This window comes from Perognathus longimembris, chromosome 8 (assembly GCF_023159225.1).
Source record: "Perognathus longimembris pacificus isolate PPM17 chromosome 8, ASM2315922v1, whole genome shotgun sequence".
Lineage (NCBI taxonomy): Eukaryota > Metazoa > Chordata > Mammalia > Rodentia > Heteromyidae > Perognathus > Perognathus longimembris.
Window position 1 is genome coordinate 72,668,116 of NC_063168.1, and position 20,389 is coordinate 72,688,504.

The 20,389-nt window shown below is 41.9% G+C and overlaps 1 protein-coding gene across 2 annotated transcripts in view; it reads left to right on the forward strand.

Moving 5' to 3' along the window:
* Positions 1–20,389, forward strand: part of Nol10 (nucleolar protein 10) — a 109,251-nt gene that overhangs the window by 30,556 nt on the left and 58,306 nt on the right. For both annotated transcript variants that reach the window (XR_007211956.1, XM_048353416.1), the window contains exon 13: positions 999–1,051. Coding sequence is in view for 1 of the 2 variants with exons in the window: in XM_048353416.1 (XP_048209373.1) it covers positions 999–1,051 (53 nt within the window). In the remaining variant the exon portion in view is untranslated. The remainder of the gene's footprint in view (positions 1–998; positions 1,052–20,389) is intronic.

Here is a 20,389-nt window from a genome sequence, read left to right on the forward strand (position 1 = left end):
TGGAAGAAAAAAAAAAAGAAAGAAAGAAAGAAAGAAAGAAAGAAAGAAAGAAAGAAAGGAGAAAGTGGCAGAGAAAAAGAACAAAACTGAGGCCTGTGAATACTGAGGTTGAAGAGTTAAGCATTAAAGAATAATGGCTTTCTAGTTTGTGCATATGAAAATAGAACAAGGAAACCTGTTGGCAATTGTTTTAGGAATAGGGAGGGGGAAGGGAGAGTGATAGAGGGGTGAGAGTGATCGGAGTACATTATATACATGTGCGGAAATGTCAAACTGAACTTCCTCCCTAGTACAACCATGTATGCTAATTTTCAAAAAGATTTTTAGGTTGCTGTTGTTACCTGGGACATAGGGAATCTTTTATTGAATGTCAGAAATTTCTCCCTTTAGTTTTGGATTCTTAGAGTGCCCGCTCTGTGGAGACAATTGCTCTGTTAGTTCAATCTCAGGAGGGAATGGTCATAGTATCACAAGGCTGTTCAGTACCATGTGTAGCTCCTCATGGATTCCCATATATCTTTTTGTTTCCTCATCAGATGCAAATATTTGGAATTTGCCTTGACATTTTATGGGAAACACTTTATCTTGGTTCTTTGATTCCTATTTCAGAGAAGGAAGCCTTTCTTAACTTCCTCATGATTAGTTTGATAAAATAGTACCCACAAACTACATTTCACCTGCCCATAAGTTTTTTTCCAAGCTAAATTCTCTCAAACTTCACAAAGATCTGAACACTTCACTGTATCTTTTCATGGTCTTAGCCAGTGCGCTCTGTGTGTTTCATGCCCGACCCAATGGGAAGTCTGTTTGCATGACTGAAGACCCCATCTAGAGAGCCAAGGACTAAAGCCCAAGATGGGGCTCCAGGGCATCCCACCTCCAGACTCAGCTCTTCTGGTTACTGACTGCTGAGCAACCCAAACATTTTAAAATGTAAAACAAAAAGAGTACTTTTCTTCTTCCCACCTGTTTACTGTTTTTATTGTGTTTGTTTTTAGGAATGCTTCTTACTGGCAATGAAACTCCCAAGATGGGCATCTATTACATTCCGGTAAGAAAACCAAGTAGGAATTAGAATAAAGTAAGGTCAGATGAAGATAATGTATTTTTGATTGATTGCATTGATAATTTATTTCTTCAGGTTCTATGTGGTGTGGGGGTGGTGCAGAGACTTGCAGGAGGACTTTGCTTCCTGGAATCAGTATGGCTAAATATTATATTATAGGAAGCCATTTGGTAGCATGTTGAAAATGGACATTAAGCCAAGCACCAGTGGCTCATGCATGTAATCCTTGCTACTCAGGAGGTCAGCCCAGGCAGGAAAGTCCACATGAAAGCATCTCCAATTAACTACTCAAAAACTGGAAGTGGTGCTGTGGCTCAAGTGGCAGAATGCTAGCTTGAGCACACAGAGGATCAGGGTCTGTGCCCAGGCTCAGAGTTCAAGCCCCACAACCAACCAAAAAAAAAAAAATTTAAAAGTGTTATTTATTCTTCAGATATGCTTTTATTTGCTTCCACCTATTTCAGAACTTATCAGCTATTGATCTTAGTCTAAATCTAAAATAGATATCTGATAGTCTTCCAGTCATCTCACTATGGTTTGTTTCTTTTTTAAAAAAAGTTACCATGGGGGCTGGGATTATGGCCTAGTTGACAAGAGTGCTTGCCTCGTATACATGAAGCCCTGGGTTCAATTCCTCAGCATCACATATATAGAAAAGGCCAGAAGTGGTGTTGTGGCTCAAGTGGCAGAGTGCTAGCCTTGAGCAAAAAGAAGCCAGGGACAGTGCTCAGGCCCTGAGTTCAAGCCCCAGGACTGACAAAAAAAAAAGAAAACAACAAGGGGCTGGGAATATGGCCTAGTGGCAAGAGTGCTTGCCTCGTATACATGAAGCCCTGGGTTCAATTCCTCAGCATCACATATACAGAAAATAGCCAGAAGTGGCGCTGTGGCTCAAGTGGCAGAGTGCTAGCCTTGAGCAGAAAGAAGCCAGGGACAGTACTCAGGCCCTGAGTCCAAGGCCCAGGACTGGCAAAAAAACAATAACAAGTTACCTATGAAATGAACTTAGACATGATTAATCATTGGGGACATAGTTTACCTCTATCTTTATCTTATTTTTCTCTCCTTAAGAGTTTCTCTCCCTACTCTGGCCTCCTGCCAAGTATTGGGGATGGGACCCAGGCCTGGCACATGCTATAACACTGAGCCACATCCCTAGTCCGTAAGGACTTCTGCTGGGCTAGAGACAGGCTCGAGTGGTAGAGCACTGCCTTGCCTGGTATCTGCAAGGCCCTGGATTCCATCTCTAGCACAAACAAATAACCCAAAATCTTTGGTGCCAGAAGCTTCCCATCTTTATCATTTGATTTATATTAGGAAGGAAATGTGGAGAAATGCAATCCCCAGAGCAGAAAAGGAGAATTTTACATTGCCATTGGGTTACTTATCTGAGATTAGGGGAAAAGAGAGGTAGATGACACAGATCAGATCTTGGGGATCTGACCACCATAAGCCTTCAGCATGTTCTGCATTAGTATACATCTCTGTGGTCTTAGCAAACTGATGTTCATATATGTCGCAATATTTCTTTTGAGTTTTAGTAAAATGAAGGCCTTTCAAACAAGAAGCTTTTTGGATTATTTTTTAATAAGGTGATTTTTTTTCTTCTTTTCCCCTATAACCTTCAAAGATACTATTTCCGTTTACCGTCTTACCTTGAATTCATTGATTAGTAAATAGTTTTTGTTTCATCAACTATGTTTCAGGAGCTGTGCTGTGTGTGGCACTGTCCCAAGGTACAGGGCATAACTGTTGGGACTTCTGGAGATAAAACAGAGGGTCGTTTCAGTTCAGTATCATGACCACTATAGGAGAGAAAAGGGGTGCTCAGAGAGTGAACAGGGGCACAGCCCTTCCCCCCAGCACTGTGTGCCAAGTTCAGGGAGCTAGAGGAACAAGAAGCAGGTTGACAAGGGTCTGTGGCAGGTGTGGGTGTAGAGGACAGGGACTTTTGAGGCAGCTGTCAGCAAGGAAGCAGTAGGATCAGATCTGCCTTGTAGAAATTTTGCTTAAGCTACTCAAGGAAAGTGGATTACGGGATCTGATCTGGCAACTGCAAGAACAGGCTGTGGTAGTCTGAGAAGGGATGGCAGCACTCTCCTGGCCTGTCCCAGGACTCTTCAGTAGCATGTATTTCCTCAAGCTCCCTCCTTCCCCACCAGACCCAACTTCTCCATTATCTTCCATTGCCGGGCTCATAACATGTGTGCTCTCTTAGTGTTATTCACTTGTGATGCTCTGGGTTTGTTTCACTAGTGGGTTCTCTCCAGCCCAGAATGGGTTTTGTTTTGTTCCAAGTGATAGAGACTTAGATCACCATGAGCAAGAGGGGCTGGCGATAGCTAGGTGGTGAGAAACTGCTTTCTTGACAAATGTCTGTCTCTTAAGACCCCTTCACTCTCAGCTTTGTAACTGAGATTTGGCAGGAAGCTGTGAAAGGAGATGTCCACAGCCATCACCCCAGGTGCCCGTGCCTGGGGGACAGACAGTGTGTGTAGAGACGCTGCTGGGCTGGGTGTCATGCTGCAGCTTGTCCTCTTGTCTCAATCTCTGGGGCTCCTTCCTGGCCTCAGCAGCTGCTCTGCCCCTGTTACACTGAGCTGTGTCCTGTTGCTCCCCTTGTCTTTACTCGGAACCACTCTGTGAGACTCCTTCAAAGCAGCGAGAGCCCAGGGGGCTGAAAGCCTGCCATTTTTCATGAGATTTTTATCAAACTGTGGAGCTGATATTTGGCTTGAGGTTCATTTGAGGCCTATAGAACCAGAGAGGTGCGTGTTGATACAGGACTTGTGCCAAGTTTAGGAGGTCTAAACTGTGATTCGTATTAACATCTTATAAATCAACTACGAAAATTCTCTTCCCTTTAGGGCTGGGCTTTAAAATGAAGACAATATACTGTTCTTTTAACTTGTTTCTATTTGCCTTTCTACTTGATAGCATCTTTCCTGAACACTTGAAATCTTTGTTGACTAATGCCAGTCCTGGTTTATACCATCTTCTGCCACATATGGCGACCTAGAGGGGTTTTCTCTAGCCCTCGTCTCATTTTCGCATTTTCTAGTATTCTTCCCCTCTTTTTCAGAGGTAAGGTCCTGTTTGTTTGCTTGCTTCAGAGTCCAATTCATCTGTAGCTCCAGATACTAATGCAAAGAATAATTTTTCAAGTTTGGTTTTCCTCTGAAATGTAATTTAATCTCAGGCTAATTCTTATAATGAATGCCTTTGACAACTCTGTAGACTCCAGTAGGAATCCAGGTCACCTGTGGCACTACCTCGAAACCTAGCTGTGGTTAATAGTGGTGCTTCCCGGAATGCCCCCATCTCACCTGCAGTCACTGGGCCCTGGACCATTGGTGCCTGCATCTTGATATACAGATGTATAAGCTTGAGGGGAAAATACCAAGAAGAAAACAGTTTTATTTATTTATGAAGCAGTTTGCTTTACAAGAACAAACCTAATTCAGTTAAGTGTGTATGCTTTTGTTTTTGTTTGCTGCTATAAAGATTGTATGCAGGGTTACTAAACTCAGCTTTCAGTCCTGGCAGTTACATATTTTAAAACATTTTCTTAGGAAGAAGCTCCTATATTGTTTTTATTAAAATACTTTCATTATAATCAAGAAGCCAGGTGCCAGTAGCTCGCACTTGTAATCCTAGCTACTCAGGAGGCTGAGGTCTGAGGATCACAGTTCTGTGAAGGTCTGTGACACGCTTATCTCCAATTAACCACCAGACCAGAAATGGTACTGTGGTTCTAGTGGTAGAGCACTAGCCTTGAGCTGAAGAGCTCAGGGACAGCGCCCAGGCCGAGTTCAAGCCTCACAACTGACAGGAAGGAAGGAAGGAAGGAAGGAAGGAAGGAAGGAAGGAAGGAAGGAAGGAAGGAAGGAAGGAAGGAAGGATTCTGATTAAATGCTTTGGTATTTATTATTTTAAACTTTTGGAACCAAAGTCCCTGTAGATGGAGCAGAGTTAAAATATGAAAGATATCTAACATGTATTAGTAAGTTAAGTAAGGGCACTAGAACTCCAGTGTGATTCATAAAACCTACAAGACTCACCTTTACAGACAGGGGAGACTGGGTGTGAACTTTTTAACAATCTGTTTTTCCTAAGTATTTTCAGTCTCCTTATATAGATACTACGTAGAGAATTTTTTTAATCCTTATAGGCCAGAAACTTGGTCTTCTCTGTCTTAAGATAACATCACATACCTGAGATAAAATGACAAATGATGGCCTTTGCCCTACAGTCTTGAGAAGCAGAACCACAGGGAAAAGTTGGTCAGTAGTGTGGGCCTGATTTCTGAAGCCCAGACAAGTTGCATACGGCAGGCTCCCTTTTTGTGTTTGTGTGTGTCTCTGTGTGCCAGTACTACTGAGGCTTGAACTCACGACTTGCCCTCTTCTATGGCTTTTTTTTTTTTTTTAATTTAACTCAAGGATGGCACTCTACCACTTGAGCCTACATCTCTGGTTGATTGAAGATGAGTGTCATGAATTTGTCTGCCTGGGCTGGCTTTGACCTTAATCCTCAGATCACAGCCTTCTGAGTTGCTAGGATTACAGCTCCCATTCTGTTGATGTACATTTCATACACACATCACTCTATGTCACCTCTGTAAGTAGACAGGCCCATGCAGTTCTATTCGTAGCTTTTAGAACACCTCATTCTTCTGGGGGTTTGTTGTTGTTGTTGTTACTTGTTGTGAGTTTCAATTTTTGTTAGTTTTAGAAAGAGGCTTCACTGTGTTATTTTCATAAATCTATATAATATACTTTGATAAAAATTCATCCCCTCTACTGCCCTTTTTTTTTTCTTCTTCTTCTTCTTTGCCAGTCCTGGGGCTTGAACTCAGTGCCTGAGCACTGTCCCTGGCCCTTATTATTATTATTTTTTTGTTCAAGGCTAGCACTCTACTACTTGAGCCACAGCGCCACTTTTGGCTTTTTTTCTATATATATGGTGCTGAGGAATCAAACCCAGGGCTCATATATGCAAGGCAAGCACTCTACCACTAGGCCATATCCCCAGCCCCTCTACCACCCTTTCTTAACCTTTATTTTGTTTTTGAGACAGTGTGGTGCTGTTCAGCCCATACTGGCCTGAAACTCAAGATTTTCCTGCCCCCGCTTCCTGAGGAATCACTGACACAGGCCATCAAGCCAGCTTCCTTGGATTTCTTCCTGTCATCTAGTTGGCCCTTCTCAGTCTCTGTTGGCTTCTTTTCCACCTGGCATGTCCCAGGGTTGGGGCTTTGTCATTCTCTCTCTCACCTCTAAATCTCAGCCAGCCCTGGAGCTTGGTGCCTGTCTCTTCTCTTTTTATGTGAGCTCCCAGGGAGCTCATTTATCCTAGACCTTATGAACTGCTTTGTGTTGAAGACTCCCAAGTTTCTTTCCAGTCTTTCAGCACCCCTGAGATGTTTATCCATCCTTTTCCTTGTCTCCTCCATTTCAGTGTCTGATTGTATGTTATGTTAATGTGTCCCCAATAGAACCTCAGGCTCACTTCCCTTCCTGCCAGCCTCCCAATTCAGCTAGGTACCATTCCAGCCTCTTAACCCATGTTTCTTTTTCACCTTTGTCCCTCTTTCAGTCTGTTTGCCATAAGACAGCTAGATTGATTTCAAATGTCTAAATATAAACAAAGTAAACCAAAATCAGATTGTATTTTCTTCTGCTTAAGACCTTCAGTTTGTTCAGAATAATATTCTATCTCCTCATGATTTAAAATGTCTACCATAACAGACAAGTAGAAAAAGACTGAAAAACTAGAATTGCTGTTCTCTCTTACCCAGCAGAGAAGACATTTCTATAAAACCATTTATATACCCTTAAACAGATCACAAAGAATGGTCAGACCAGAAAATTAAACCCCTAGTCATATTGGCCAAATTCATAGCTAAACCAGCTACATATGGTAAACAAGACCAAAATATGAAGTTATTAGAGAGGCAGATTAAAATTAGAAAAGCAGAGGCAAGTTCTGATGGCCTCTTTGATTCACATTGGGGAGCCAGGAGAACTAGAACCTGGGTTTAGCACGAATGAGGTGGGGTGTGTTTTAGGCAGGGAAGTTTATCTGGCTGTCTGAGCACGTCTGTGTGACCTCCAAAACTGTTAAAGGGTAACTTTCTGCAAACACCGTGAAGTCATGATGACTACTGTGTAACATAGAACAAATGTGTTAAAATTTGAGTTTAACCAATTAATTAAATGGAGGAATCCAGGTACATGTTATAACGAGATCAAAAGTCACAAATTTACATGGGATAGTTATACTGGATTACACATGTGCAAATGGATACAAAATCCAATTGTATGAGTGGTTAACGGTCCAGCAGACATTAGTTCCATGTCTTTTGGCAACTATTTTCATTGGTTCTGATTGCCTTCAATTTGCAGTTATAAAATCATATAACCTTGAAGTATATGTGCTAGATTGGGAGCTTGGCAAACTAATCACCAGCTATCTGTTTTTATAAATAAAGCTTTACTGTAGCCAAGTGACAGTGGTTCACACCTGTAATCCTAGCTACTCAGGAGGCTGAGATGGCAGTTCAAAGCCAGCCCAGGCAGGAACGTCTGTGAGACTCTTATCTCCAATTAACTACCAGAAAACCAGAAATAGTTCTATTACTCCAAGTGGTAGAGTGCTAGACTTGAGCTGAAGAGCTCAGGAACAGCACTTAGGCCCAGAGTTCAGAGGTCAAGCCCCATGACTGACCCAAAAAAAAAGCTTTATACAACACAATTTGCTCATTCATGTAAGTGTTGTCTGTGCAGCTTTTCTGACTGGATGACAGAGTAGAATAATTATGACAGAGATCATATGGCTGCAGCCCTATTTTCCTTATGCTTAATTATCTACTTCTTTATACCTTTCCCCATCATTATATAAAGCATGGATGAAAGGAACATTGTTATATCTTTTTCCTTGTTACATCTAAAGCAATTCATGTAGAGATTCACTTCATGTGTGTTTAAAAATTAATGAGTAAATATAGTAAATGATTACTATAGTTTGGAGAATATTAGATGATGGTTGAACATTTGGACAGTGGCTGGGTTGTAGTGCTTAACTGTCTTGTGCCACACTAGAATTTTACATTTGCTTTTTTTGCTGTCACTGTTGAAACACAAAAGTAGAGAACATGGTTCATAAGGCAGAACATGCCTTTTGTAGTGTGATCATTGTTAGCTCCTGTAAAACTCTTAAAGGATAACTTTCCAACAAACCATGAAGTCATGATGACTTTGTGTAGATCAGGATGTGCTGATGGCACATTCTAATCAGCCAGATCAGAGGATCGCAATGTGATTCATTAGTTGTGTTTGGGAAAGTTGACAGATTTCTGCAAGTAATTCCTTGTTCAAAAGATTTATTAGTGATTCTGCTAATAGTATACATTAATGTAACTTTTCCCATAAATTATGACAAGAGGATGGAAGCAAGGAAATCAATTTTCTTAAGACTGTGCAAAAGTTGGAGTTATATGTAGGACATGATGTCCTTTGTCTGTCTGAAAGATGGGAAATAATACGGTATCCTTTCCTCCCTGTGCGTGCCTGTGCTATTTGCTGGGATGCTAGAAGAGCTATGTTGGGTTCATGTCTGACCATGACTGGTACATTTTAGTTCAGAGCCAGCACTCAGGCTTATTAATTAATATTTACGGACTCAATATTTTGTAGAACTCAAATGAGATCTTTTGGGCAAATGCCTACATAACTCTCGGTTTTAGTGTTCATGTAAAATCCAAAATCAAATTGGTAGTATTTTAATCTAAATGGCTTATTTAAGCAAAGAGCTGTTGGATAGGGTGACAGAAGTAGGTTTGTTAGAAATTGCTATTTTATGGTACAAGTAGCAACTTATTCTCTTGGTTCAGGAAGTGGTGCTATATGCAAAGAACACACCCCCCAGGGATTTTTCCAGGATACAAAGGAGGTACAAGACAGAACATAAATTGGGCAGGTAGTTGCTGAGGTATTTTCCACACTAAAGGGGTTTTCAGTGTGCTTTAAAGGAAGAAGGAAGCTTTTGAAGCAAACATTACAGCTAGAAAGGATCTTTGAGGCCATGGAAGCCAGCCCCTTAATTTATAGCTGAGGGATCAAGTTACTTACTCAAAGTCAGATAAGAATTTGGCAGCTGAGCTGGATTTAGAAGGTATTTCCTCATTCTACATTGCTTAGTGGAAAGAACTTAAAATCCAACTTTTGGAAGTATTTGGAGTTGAGTTTAAATACCAGCTTTGCCACTAACAAGTTTTGTGGCCTTAGATTAGTTACTTATCCGGTCTGAGTGTTAGTTTTGGGAGTGTAGGCAGAGCATAGTCTCCTGCTTTTGAGCACTTTGAATTATGTGGTCATTCATTGCAGTCCATGGGCATATGTTGTAGACTGATCTTGAAATGGGAGAGCCTTTCTTAACTGAGAGCCTCCAGTCCTCATTCCCAAAGCACCCACTGTAGGTATTCGGTTACCTTCCTGTTGTATCTAAGGTGGCACTAGTTGTTGGGGGTCTTGAGAAGGTAGTCACAGCGTGGTTTCTGTGCTCTGTGGATGAAATGAGAAGGGCTGTGTGAGAAAGGCCGTTGTTTCTTGTCTTCTCTCACAGTCGTACCACACTCAGTGGGAGAGGGTTCCTAGTGATCTAAGATACAGCGTGTAAGGATGTAGATGTAAGTCACCTTAACTATGTGATGCTACTCCAACACCAGAGGAAATATCCAAATGGATTTTCACCTATGTAGAATTTTGTTGTTATTTTGCTTCGCTTTTTAACTAGGCTCTCAAAATATGTACACCAGACTGGCTTCAGTCCCACATATGGAGAGTACAGGTTTGCGTCATATGTCTGTCTGGGACTTTCAAGTTTGTTTAATTTTGATTTTGCTGCTTTTGGTCTTCCTTGCCTGACTTTAGAACCTGATCTCAGGGAAAGAAGTTAAACCAGTGGAGTTAACCTTCAGAAACAGTGAAATGTGTAGAATAGGAGAAAGGGGAACAATTTATAAACGGTAGTTAGCAAGTTCAGAATGGGCAAGCTAGGTTTTAGTGGCAACATCTATTTTGAAAGAAACCAAGAGAGACCTCGGGGGAGTTGGTCAGTGACATCTAAGGAACAGCGTCCCCATGTGAATGACAGTGGGGAAGGACAGGGGAGGGGTACATTGAGGGGCTCTCCCACACTGCCAGGGTGCTGGACTGTACTCTGTTCATGCTTGTGGACAACCATTCTGAGGGGTTGTCAGTTGGAGAGAGCGCAGAGAAGACACCAGGATTTAACCAGGTATAACTTAGGTAAGGTACCATTTAGATAAAAAACAAAAATTAGACAAGAGAAAGGTAAACTGTTGTAAAGTGAGCACACTGGGGTGCAGCATTGACGAAGAAACTCCTCACTATTAAGAGCTCAAGTGGTAGCCAACATGAAGCTCTTGAGTTCAAACTCCAGTGTCACTAAAAGGAAGAAAGAGAGAAAAAGGATAGAGTCACTTGATGAGTTCATCCTTGAGTTGAAAAATACATAGTTTTAAAATGTACTGATTCATAATAATTCAAAGGGGACATATGCTTAATTTTAATCTAAAAAAAAAAAAGGCACTTTTAAAGATAAAGCTAAGCCTAAAGGAAAGATCTGAAAAGGTAAGACATCTTGTGGTAAAGACCTAATTTTATTCAGAAAAAAAATGAGGCACTTGTAAGCAGAAATCAGCAAGTTAGGGGGTGAGTTAGATTCCATACTCTTAATATTTTTATTACTTTTCCCTAATTAACAAAAGAGATGTTGTATTCTTTTTAGTGTTATTCCTCACTAAGACATGTTTGTAGCATTTCTGTCATCATTGAATTTTATCTCTTGCACAAAATTGCTTTTAAGACAATGGTGTTTTGTCTATGATTTTTCATTCAATGCATTCTTAACTGTGAGATGGAAGGTAAGGCTCGGATGTCAGGCAGCTGATCTGCACACATTCTGTTGTAATGCAGGCATGTTGTTTGTGACTTTACAAAGCGGAAATGACACTTCCTATTTTAATCTAAACACTTTCAGACAGTAAGAGTATCTATGCCACCTTTCTCAGCAGAGGAAATCCTCTCCATTTCCTATCACGATTTATTAGGGCACAAGAATAGCCGACATACCAAAAGCATTCAAGTGTGAAAATCAGGAAGTAATTTTCTAAGCATTCTTTCACATTATCAAAAATTAATTTTAGTTTTGATTGAGTAAAAATTTATGTAATTTCCATATGGAGCTGGTAGATAGCGCATATGGTTCAAATCATTGTATTAACTTCATGTACCAGATGATACTTGTTTTTGCCTAAGTAGATACATGTCTGGCTGCCCATTTTCTTAAAAATATACACCAGCTTCCTATGAATGCAGTACTGACCCCAAGTCTTATCTCCTGGCTCCAGCTTGTCCCTCCATCTTGGGGCTTTCCACACTGACTTCTTTCTCATTCTTGTTTTGGCAACAGTAAAGTGGAAAGTAAATCATATGTATTCCAGTGTCCTGATGGCAAGGTCACTCCAGTGGCAAGAGTAGAAGGTTTAGAAACACAGTGATTGGTTTAGGTACTAAGAAGAACCAACTACCTAAATCTTGTTAAAATTTCTTTTATTAATATATATAGTATGTCCTTTTAAATATATATAAAGGAGGGCAGGAATAGTGGTACACAACTGTAATCCAACTGCTTAAAAGGCAGAAAGAGGCAGATTTGCCTGGGGAGACCAGCCTGGGCAAAAGTGCAATACCCTTTTTGAAAAAAACAAAACAAAATAGGGCTGGGAATATGGCCTAGTGGCAAGAGTGCTTGCCTCATATACATGAAGCCCTGGGTTCGATTCCCCAGCACCACATATATGGAAAATGGCCAGAAGGGGCACTGTGGCTCAGGTGGCAGAGTGCTAGCCTTGAGCAGGAAGAAGCCAGGGACAGTGCTCAGGCCCTGAGTCCAAGGCCCAGGACTAGCCAAAAATAAAATAAAATAAAATAAAATAAAAAATAAAGCAAAATAAATAAATAAAGGCTGGGAGCATGGCTTAAGTGGTGGGGCACCTGCCTTGCAAGCACTGATTTTAAACTAGTGGGGTGTGGGGGAAGCAGGGGACTAGGGATATAGGGATGTAGTTGAGTGGTAGAGTACTTGGTTAACATGTATAAGATTTTATCTCCAACATGGAAAAGAATGAATTTAAATGTTTATTTATTTTTTCCAGTCCTGGGGCTTGGACTCAGGGCCTTGGCACTGTCCCTGGCTTCTTTTTGCTCAAGACTAGCACTCTACCTCTTGAGCCACAGCGCCACTTCCAGCCTTTTCTGTTTATTTTTCTGTTTGTGTGAGGAATCACGCCCAGGGCTTCATGCCTGCTAGGCAAGCTCTCTATTGCTAAGCCACATTCCCAGCCCAACTTTTTATTTTACAATTACTTTACTTAAAATAATGTAGTCTGAGTTTCTCATTTATGTAAACTCTCCTTCAGGCCAAAATGCCTGTGTTACACAGAAAATTTGAAAAAGCTCTAGACTTGCACTGTCTTTGATTCACCATCCTCAAATTATAAGGAAATTTGTTTTTCTAGGATCCTTTTATTAGGATGTACCTTCACGAGATAGCAGCTTTATATTTTTTACCTTTAGTTGTGTTACACCTTTTTATTTTTATTTTATTTTGGCCAGTCCTGGGACTTGAACTCAGGGCCTCGGCACTGTCCCTGAGCTTCTTTTGCTCAAAGCTAGCACTCTACCACTTGAGCCACAACTCCACTTCTGGCTTTTCCTGTTTATGTGGTACTGAGGAATCAAACGCAGGGCTTTCTGCATGCTAGGCAAGCGCTCTACCACTAAGCCACATTCCCAGCCCTTGTTAGGCCTTTTGTTTGGGAACAGGGCCTTGCTATGTAGCCCCAGCTTGTCTTAAATTCTCAATCGTCTTACATTAGTTAGCATCCAATTTCTGGGATTACAAGTGTGCACCGTCATGCTCCGCTCTGTATGTTTAACCTTTTGCTCCAGGTGCCTAGAACATGTTTCTACTCCAGTGCTATCATGTAGCATGATCAGAATTTTCCTGTGCTTCATCAGCCCCCAAACAGCAATCATCACTGAGCTTTGACTGTCTTAATAGCTTGCTTTTCTCTACAATTTCATGTAGCTGGAATCACATAGTATGTAGTCATTTTAGGTTAGCTTCTTTCCCTTGGTAATATGCCCCCTTAAGTATGTATGTTTGTGGGGTTTGAGACAGGGTCTTACTATATGACCCAGGCTGGCTCTGAGCTTGAGATCCTCAGCCTCCCAAGTGCTGAGATTACCGATGTGTACCGTCATGCCCAGTGAGAAAAGACTCTTCTGTACTTTTTGCGCCACAATTGCGCCTTTCTCTGTATTACTGGAAACTGCTGTGTGGGTGACCCATTCTCACATTGAAGACAGCATAGTTGCTTCAAGTTCTGGCTGATATAAATAAGCTTGCTTTGAATGTTCAGGTTTTTGTGTACGTGTAACTGTCCACTTGGTTGGGATAAAGGTCACGGAGCTCTATTACCAAATAGTATGGTAACAGAGTGTTCAGCTGTGTGAGGAACTGTCAAACGGTGTTCCACAGTGGCCGTGCCACGTTGCCCTCCCAGCTCTCATCCCTGCCAGCATTTGGTGCTGCTGGCATTCTGGATTCTGGCCATTCTAGTAGGTGGATGGTGCATCTCATTCTTGTTTTAATCTGTAAGTATCATACTTTTTTTTTTCTTATTGCTCACTCAAGAAAACAACCAGACAGACTTTTATGCTCCACCACCTTTTATTCAGTGTCATCCAAATGGGATTCTTCTAACCTCTTTTCTGTCCCATGTTATACTCCCTTTTGGCTTTATTTGGGAGCCTATCTGGGAAATCTTAGTTTGAATTTAAAAATGTATCCTTCAGCATTTCCTAGTTCTGGATGTGATCCCTTGGAGATAGTGAATGACTACTTACTTCTGACTCTTCTAGGGTAGCACCATTAAGGTGCAGAGCCTGAGGAAGTAAGTGTTCATAGTCTTACTTTGTTTCTGCTGTTTCCTTCCCTAAGTATTTTTAAATATTATGGCACCCTTGGTTTTTATATAGACTTCAGAATTAAGATTTGGAGGACAGTAAGAAAGTGCTGAAAACTTACTAATAAATACTTTTGCTGCCAGGAAACGGGGTGGAAGCGGACTCTGGTGGTAGGTGCAGTGATGGACTAATGGGGGAGGATAATGCACTGACCATCTGGGTGAGTCACAGAGCTAAATGCATTTTCATGAGGAAGTTGGCCCCTCGCCTCCCGGACCCTTGGGATATGTGCACGCACCAGGCTTCACATTGTAGTGTCGTTAGGAAGTTGAGTAAGGAAGAGGCTGGAAGCCAAGGAGACCTCCATACTGCCTGTGTTGTTGTTGCAAGCTCTGGAGTGAACTCTAGGAAACCGCTCTGGAATCTCAAGTGTAATGTGATAAACATCAAATGGTCGTTTTGTGACGGAGGAGCAAGGCCAGGCTCTTCAAGGAAGAATGGATACAAGAGAGTAAAAGAGGCATCTGTTTTTCTCATTAAACTTACTGGACTTTGAGAAAGATAAGGACGTGTTGAGACAGTTAATGCTAATCGTATCTTCCTCTATTCTCTCCCTCCCTCTCTCTTCCCTTCCCCCTCTCTTCCGTTTGGCATTGAAGGACAATGAAGCATGTGGATTTTTTTTTCCATGTTATTTAATGAATATATAGATTTTCATGAAAAGCAGAAATACAGAGGTTTTCACTTCTATCTCAGATTAGTATAATTTGGATTAAATAATTCTAGTTTTAAATACTTAAGAGAGAACTTTAAAAGATTTGCTATATGAAGAAATTACATGGCTTTGAGTACAATTTTTGCTCAAGTAAACTGCAGGGGTGTGTTTGAAGTAATTCCGTTTTCCCCAAGTCTTCAATTTAGCTAGGAGTATCTGGTCTCCCTAAAATTTGTGTGTTCTTAATGTTGCTAAGTTCAAAGTTCATAAACCTCCAGTTGTTACGGGGTTCAAGGGAGGAGATTCCACGTCCCTCCAAGAGTCCACTAACTCAGAGATAATCTCAAGCAAACAGATGGATTTATTGGGGAAGCAAAAAGCAGGCTGACCGGCCAGGAACACAGTGCAGACCCGGACACTGACACTGTGACCCCGAACAGTCCTCAAATTGGGGTTTATAAAGGTAAAAGCATAGCACAGATGTAGGGGGTTGGCGCAGGGGGTAGAGCAAGCAACCAACAAGTTAAGCCATTTACAGAAGCAGAATTTTGGGGTCAGGTTGATCTAATCTCCCCCCAACATTTCCTACCATGTTTTCCTAGTCAAGATGGAGTCAGCTGTACTCCCTACAACACAGTAGAATTTGTACATTTAGTTTTCAATATGAGTATTTGGTTTTTGATAAATTGTTACTTTCAATAAAGTGTTACTTCCTTTAGAATTACATCTTTTCAAGTAAATATTAAAAGTTTAAAAGGGAAGGACTGGGGTGTCGTTCAGTGGTAGGACGTTTACCTAGCATTAAAAAAAACCCTGAGTTTTATCCCCAGCACTAAGGGGGTTGGGGTGGGGAAAGCAGACCAAGATCATCATAGTTCACAGCTAATCCAAGCAAACACTGGACAACCTGTCTGAACAGCTAAAAGCAAAAGGACTAAGTGTAGCTGGAGTGGTAGAGTGTCTAGCTAGCAAGGCTCTGAGTTCATTATCTAGTGCCCCTTCATTGTTTCTTAAAGGAAAGCAGTAGATTGATTTTATTTTCACTTGGTGAAATAAGGAAAGACAGTAGTATATCTATAGGCAGAATCTTCTCTGATTAATTTGCAAAAGGCAATTTACTGTCATTTGATTTTGGAAGAACTGAAGTGTGCCCACCCCAAACCTGTTTATCTTTCCACCTTGTTGATAGTGGTGAGCAAGCTAGTAAGAACCTCTGGCATCTTTATGGCTTCCCTCCCCTCTCCTCCTTCCCTCCACCCTCTATTCCCTCTTCGCCCCTCCTTACTTTTCCCCTTCCCTTTCCTCACTACTTCTTCTCTTTCCTCCCCTCCTTTCCTTTCCACAAGGTCACTTTGCCAGAAACTTAAGACTGACTGGTTGGTGCCTGGGAGTTGGTCCCCAGACAAACCTTTGTTAGCCCCCTCACCCTTGCTAGAACCTCATTTTACACTAAAAAGCTAAAAAATGATGGAGAGTATGAAAGTGAAAGGATTGATGAAAATTAAATTTTGCCATATGACTTCACCAGTATTAATCAACCATGCCAGGCCAAACGCTTCATGTTGAAACGGTCTCAGTTCTTTTGGCACAGCATCCCCCATGAGTCTGTCCAGAAATCTTTAACTAGATCTAATTATAAGAAGCAATCAGCATAATCTAATTATGAGGAACACTCCTTAGGATTGTTGGGGAGCTCTTTTAGCTCAGCTGGCTGCACACCTAGAAGATAGCAGCATTTGAAAGGCAAACGAGGCTCTTCCAGATGAGCAGCAGCTGATGTAGTATAGTGTAGAGCATCAACTCTAGTTTTAGAAATAACAGCTTTATTAAGATGTAATTCATACCTGGGTGCTGGTGGCATACACCTGAAATCCTAGCTACTCAGGAGGCTGAGACCTGAGGATCACAGTTCAAAGCCAGCCTGGGCAGGAAAGACCATAAGACTCATCTCCAATTAACCACCAGAAAACCAGAAGCACTGCTGTGGCTCAAGTGGTAGAGTGCTAGCCTTGAGCTGAAGAGCTCAGGGACAGCGCCCAGGCCCAGAGTTCAAGCCCCACATCCAGCCATGCAGCTACTCAGGAGGCTGAGATCTGAGGACCATGGTTTAAAGCCAGCCTGCGAGACATTGTCTATGAGTCTCTTATCTCCAGTCAACCAAGAGCTGTGTCTCAAGTGGTAGAGTGTTAGCCTTGAGCACAAAGCTCAGTGTCAGCATCCAGGCCCAGAGTTCGGGGCCCAGATAAGGCTGCCCCCGGAAGTGGAGGGGTAAGGGCGCAGAAGGATACATTGCATTGCTTTTTTCTTTCTTTTTTTTTTGCCAGTCCTGGGCCTTGGACTCAGGGCCTGAGCACTGTCCCTGGCTTCTTCCCGCTCAAGGCTAGTACTCTACCACTTGGGCCACAGGGACACTTCTGGTCGTTTTCTGTATATGTGGTGCTGGGGAATCGAACCCAGGGCTTCAAGTATACAAGGTAAGCACTCTACCACTAGGCCATATCCCTAGCCCCCTTCTTGGGTTTTTGTTGTTGTTGTTGTTGTTGTTGTTGTTTGCCAGTCCTGGGGCTTGAACTCAGGGCCTGGGCACTGTCCCTGAACTTCTTTTGCTCAAGGCTAGCACTCTACCAGTTGAGCCACAGCGCCCCTTCCAGCTTTTTCTGTTTATGTGGTACTGAGGAATCAAACCCAGAGCTTATTCACGCATGCTAGGCAAGCACTCTACCACTAAGCCACATTCCCAGCCCTGTTTTTTTCTTTTATTTTCTTTCAACATGCCTTGTAATTTTTTGTTGACAACTGGATACTTTAAGTAAGATAATTTGGAATTTACAGAACTCAGCCTCCCAGCAAACCCAGGGTTTATTGTTGTTTGTTTAGTGAATCTCTCAGGGACTAATTCTATAAAATCTGGTTTCTCTGTTACATGGGTCCTCTGTCTGGTTTGCTGGTCAGTTAACAAATGAACAGAGATTTTCTTAAATGCTCAGAACCAGCCAGGTTCCCAGCTTTGCCAGAGTGGTCCTTGTAAATGCAAGTCAAGTCAGGTCAGCCCTATGCCCAGAGTCCTTTGATGGTTTCCTTCTCCCTCGGGAAAGAGTTAAGACCCTTAGTGGCTGAGCCAAAATAAAGACTTGTGCATTTCAGGCCCTTGCTCTCCCGGACTCTGTTCAAGCCACATCAGGCAGGTCTTTACACTGATGGCCTTATAAAAGCACTGATAATTTATCTGGAGTCACTCCTTCCTATGCTCTATGTCCGGTCATCTCCTCAATGAAGGCCATCAGAGCCACTCCTTGTCCTTCTCCCTCTGCCTCCATCACACTTCTGCTTTATCTCCCCCATGGTGCTTTTCTCTGTAGCCTTTCCCTGGTTTAGTCAGTGTTCATATTCTGGAAGGGAAGCACTTTCAGGGGTGAGGCTCTCATTTGGTTTGCATACTGCTCTTCTCCAAGGAAAGAGAAAGCTCTAGGTTGGATCAGTGCCTGCCTGGGGCCCCTTTGGCAGTCTGTGCTGCCTAAAGGTGAGGCAGTTGACTGCTGACTGGGGCCTCTTGTGCACATGGCCTGCCCATTGGCAGTTTTCATGTGATGGGTCAGCTAACCAGTTTCCAGACATAGCACCATTTCCCAGGCCTTTTATTTTTCCCACTGAAGAAGTCCAGCTTCTCTGAGATAGAAGCAATCAATGCACGCATGGCTTCTGGCATTCTTGGGGGCTGGGGGAAGAAATGAGGGTCCCAGTGTGACATTTAGACTCCACTTAGTTGTCATTTCAGCCCTACTTATCCCAGCAGTATAGGACAGCTCTACAGAGGGTTACCCTATGGTCTCTTTGGAGGTGATGGGAATTTGGTGTTTCTCAGCCCCTTCACCCTGTGGTTAATGCTGTCTTCCCAGATGCTCGGAGCTCTGGGATTAGAGATCTCTGCTGTTCTTTCTCCTGATGCTCCGTTGCTAGCACCCTTGATCACCAGGCTCTCTCCACATCACTGCATCCTCTATTCTTCTTTTTGTCCATAAACACAGGTTAATGTCTGTTATATCCACTCAACTGTCATTTTAACACAGCATGGAGTACTAATGACCGAAAGCCCTTTGTAGTTCCTAATAGCAGTTTGACTTTTGTACTGAGCCATCACTTGAATTGGCCCATCTCCCCTGGCACTGATGTGTGGGTGCACTGGCTGACGCTCATCTGTACCCTCAGAGCTTGTGGAGATGAGCTGTTCTTGAATCCACGACAGTGACACGGTGGTCACTAAAGGCCTTTTTTCCCCCATTTGGCTTTGTTTTTCTTATTCTACTTCAGTATTTAAACTACTTTTTCAAAATCAAAATCAGAGTTGAATCGTGGCAGATAAATTAATTTTTTAAGATGTTGAAATTGAATTGATGTGCTGCTGACCTGATTTTTTAGGGTCAGTAGAGAGTACCTTTAAATGACTCACAGTTACTCATGCAGATGCATGTAAACTTGGGTGTACAATTAGGCAGCTCATTATGCTGCAAATGCAATTACCTTCTTAAAGATGGGCCACTCCTTCCATCTCTCAGACTTGTTTCTCTCCTCCCAGCAACCTCCGGGAGGCTTATGATCCCTGAGTATTAACCTTTGCTGTCAAAATTTGAAATTACATGCTGTGCCACTGGGCCAGTAATGGAGAAAAAGCTGGAAAATAAATTTTCTTTTACATTTGTGCTTGCAGAGTTGATACCTCAATATGTAAAATCTGGTTTCCACTCGGAGGCTCATGCTAGCAATTAGAAAATTTCACCAATCATAATAGTAGTCCATGATTTTATGTTATATAGTTAGTTACACATGTCTACTGAATATATAACATGTGTGCATGTTACAAATTTAGTACATATTTACTACATATGACTACATACGTGCCATATTTATGTTGTATAGCTTTACCACCTTTGATCTGCAAATTTCAAATTATAAAGCCCAGATGCTTTTTTCCTAACTCATTGGTGGCACACTCTAGCCCAACCCTTATTCTGTAGTACTCAAACTGAAATTAAATGATGAGGTTCTTTCTAGTATTTATTTGTCCAAATCAGGATTGTGAATAAACGTGTGGGTTCTGCTATAGACAGAAAATGCCATAGACATATGGACCACTGTCCCAGACTCCATGAAAGATTTTATATAATCAATAGTATTGCTACATGACTATTTTTTAAACTTTTTACAGTTATTATAAAGGTGATGTACAGAAGGATTAAAGTTACATAAGTCAAGTAATAAGTATATTTCCTTTTGGACATTGCTACCCTTCCCTCGCTCTCTCCCAGTTTTCCCTTCCCTGTCCTCGCCCACAGGTTGTATAGTTCATCTTCAGCATAGTATCTAGTGAGTATCACTGCTGCATTTTTGCATTACCATTTTTAAAATGAAAAAAAAAAAGTCTGAGCTCCAAGCCATGGCTCCAGTAGTTTCTTTTATGTATGTGTACCTGAGTGTGGGTATCCATAGGAGGGCTTGAATTCAGAGCCTTGGTGCTGTCCCTTAGCTTTTTCAAACCCAAAACTAGTGCTTTAC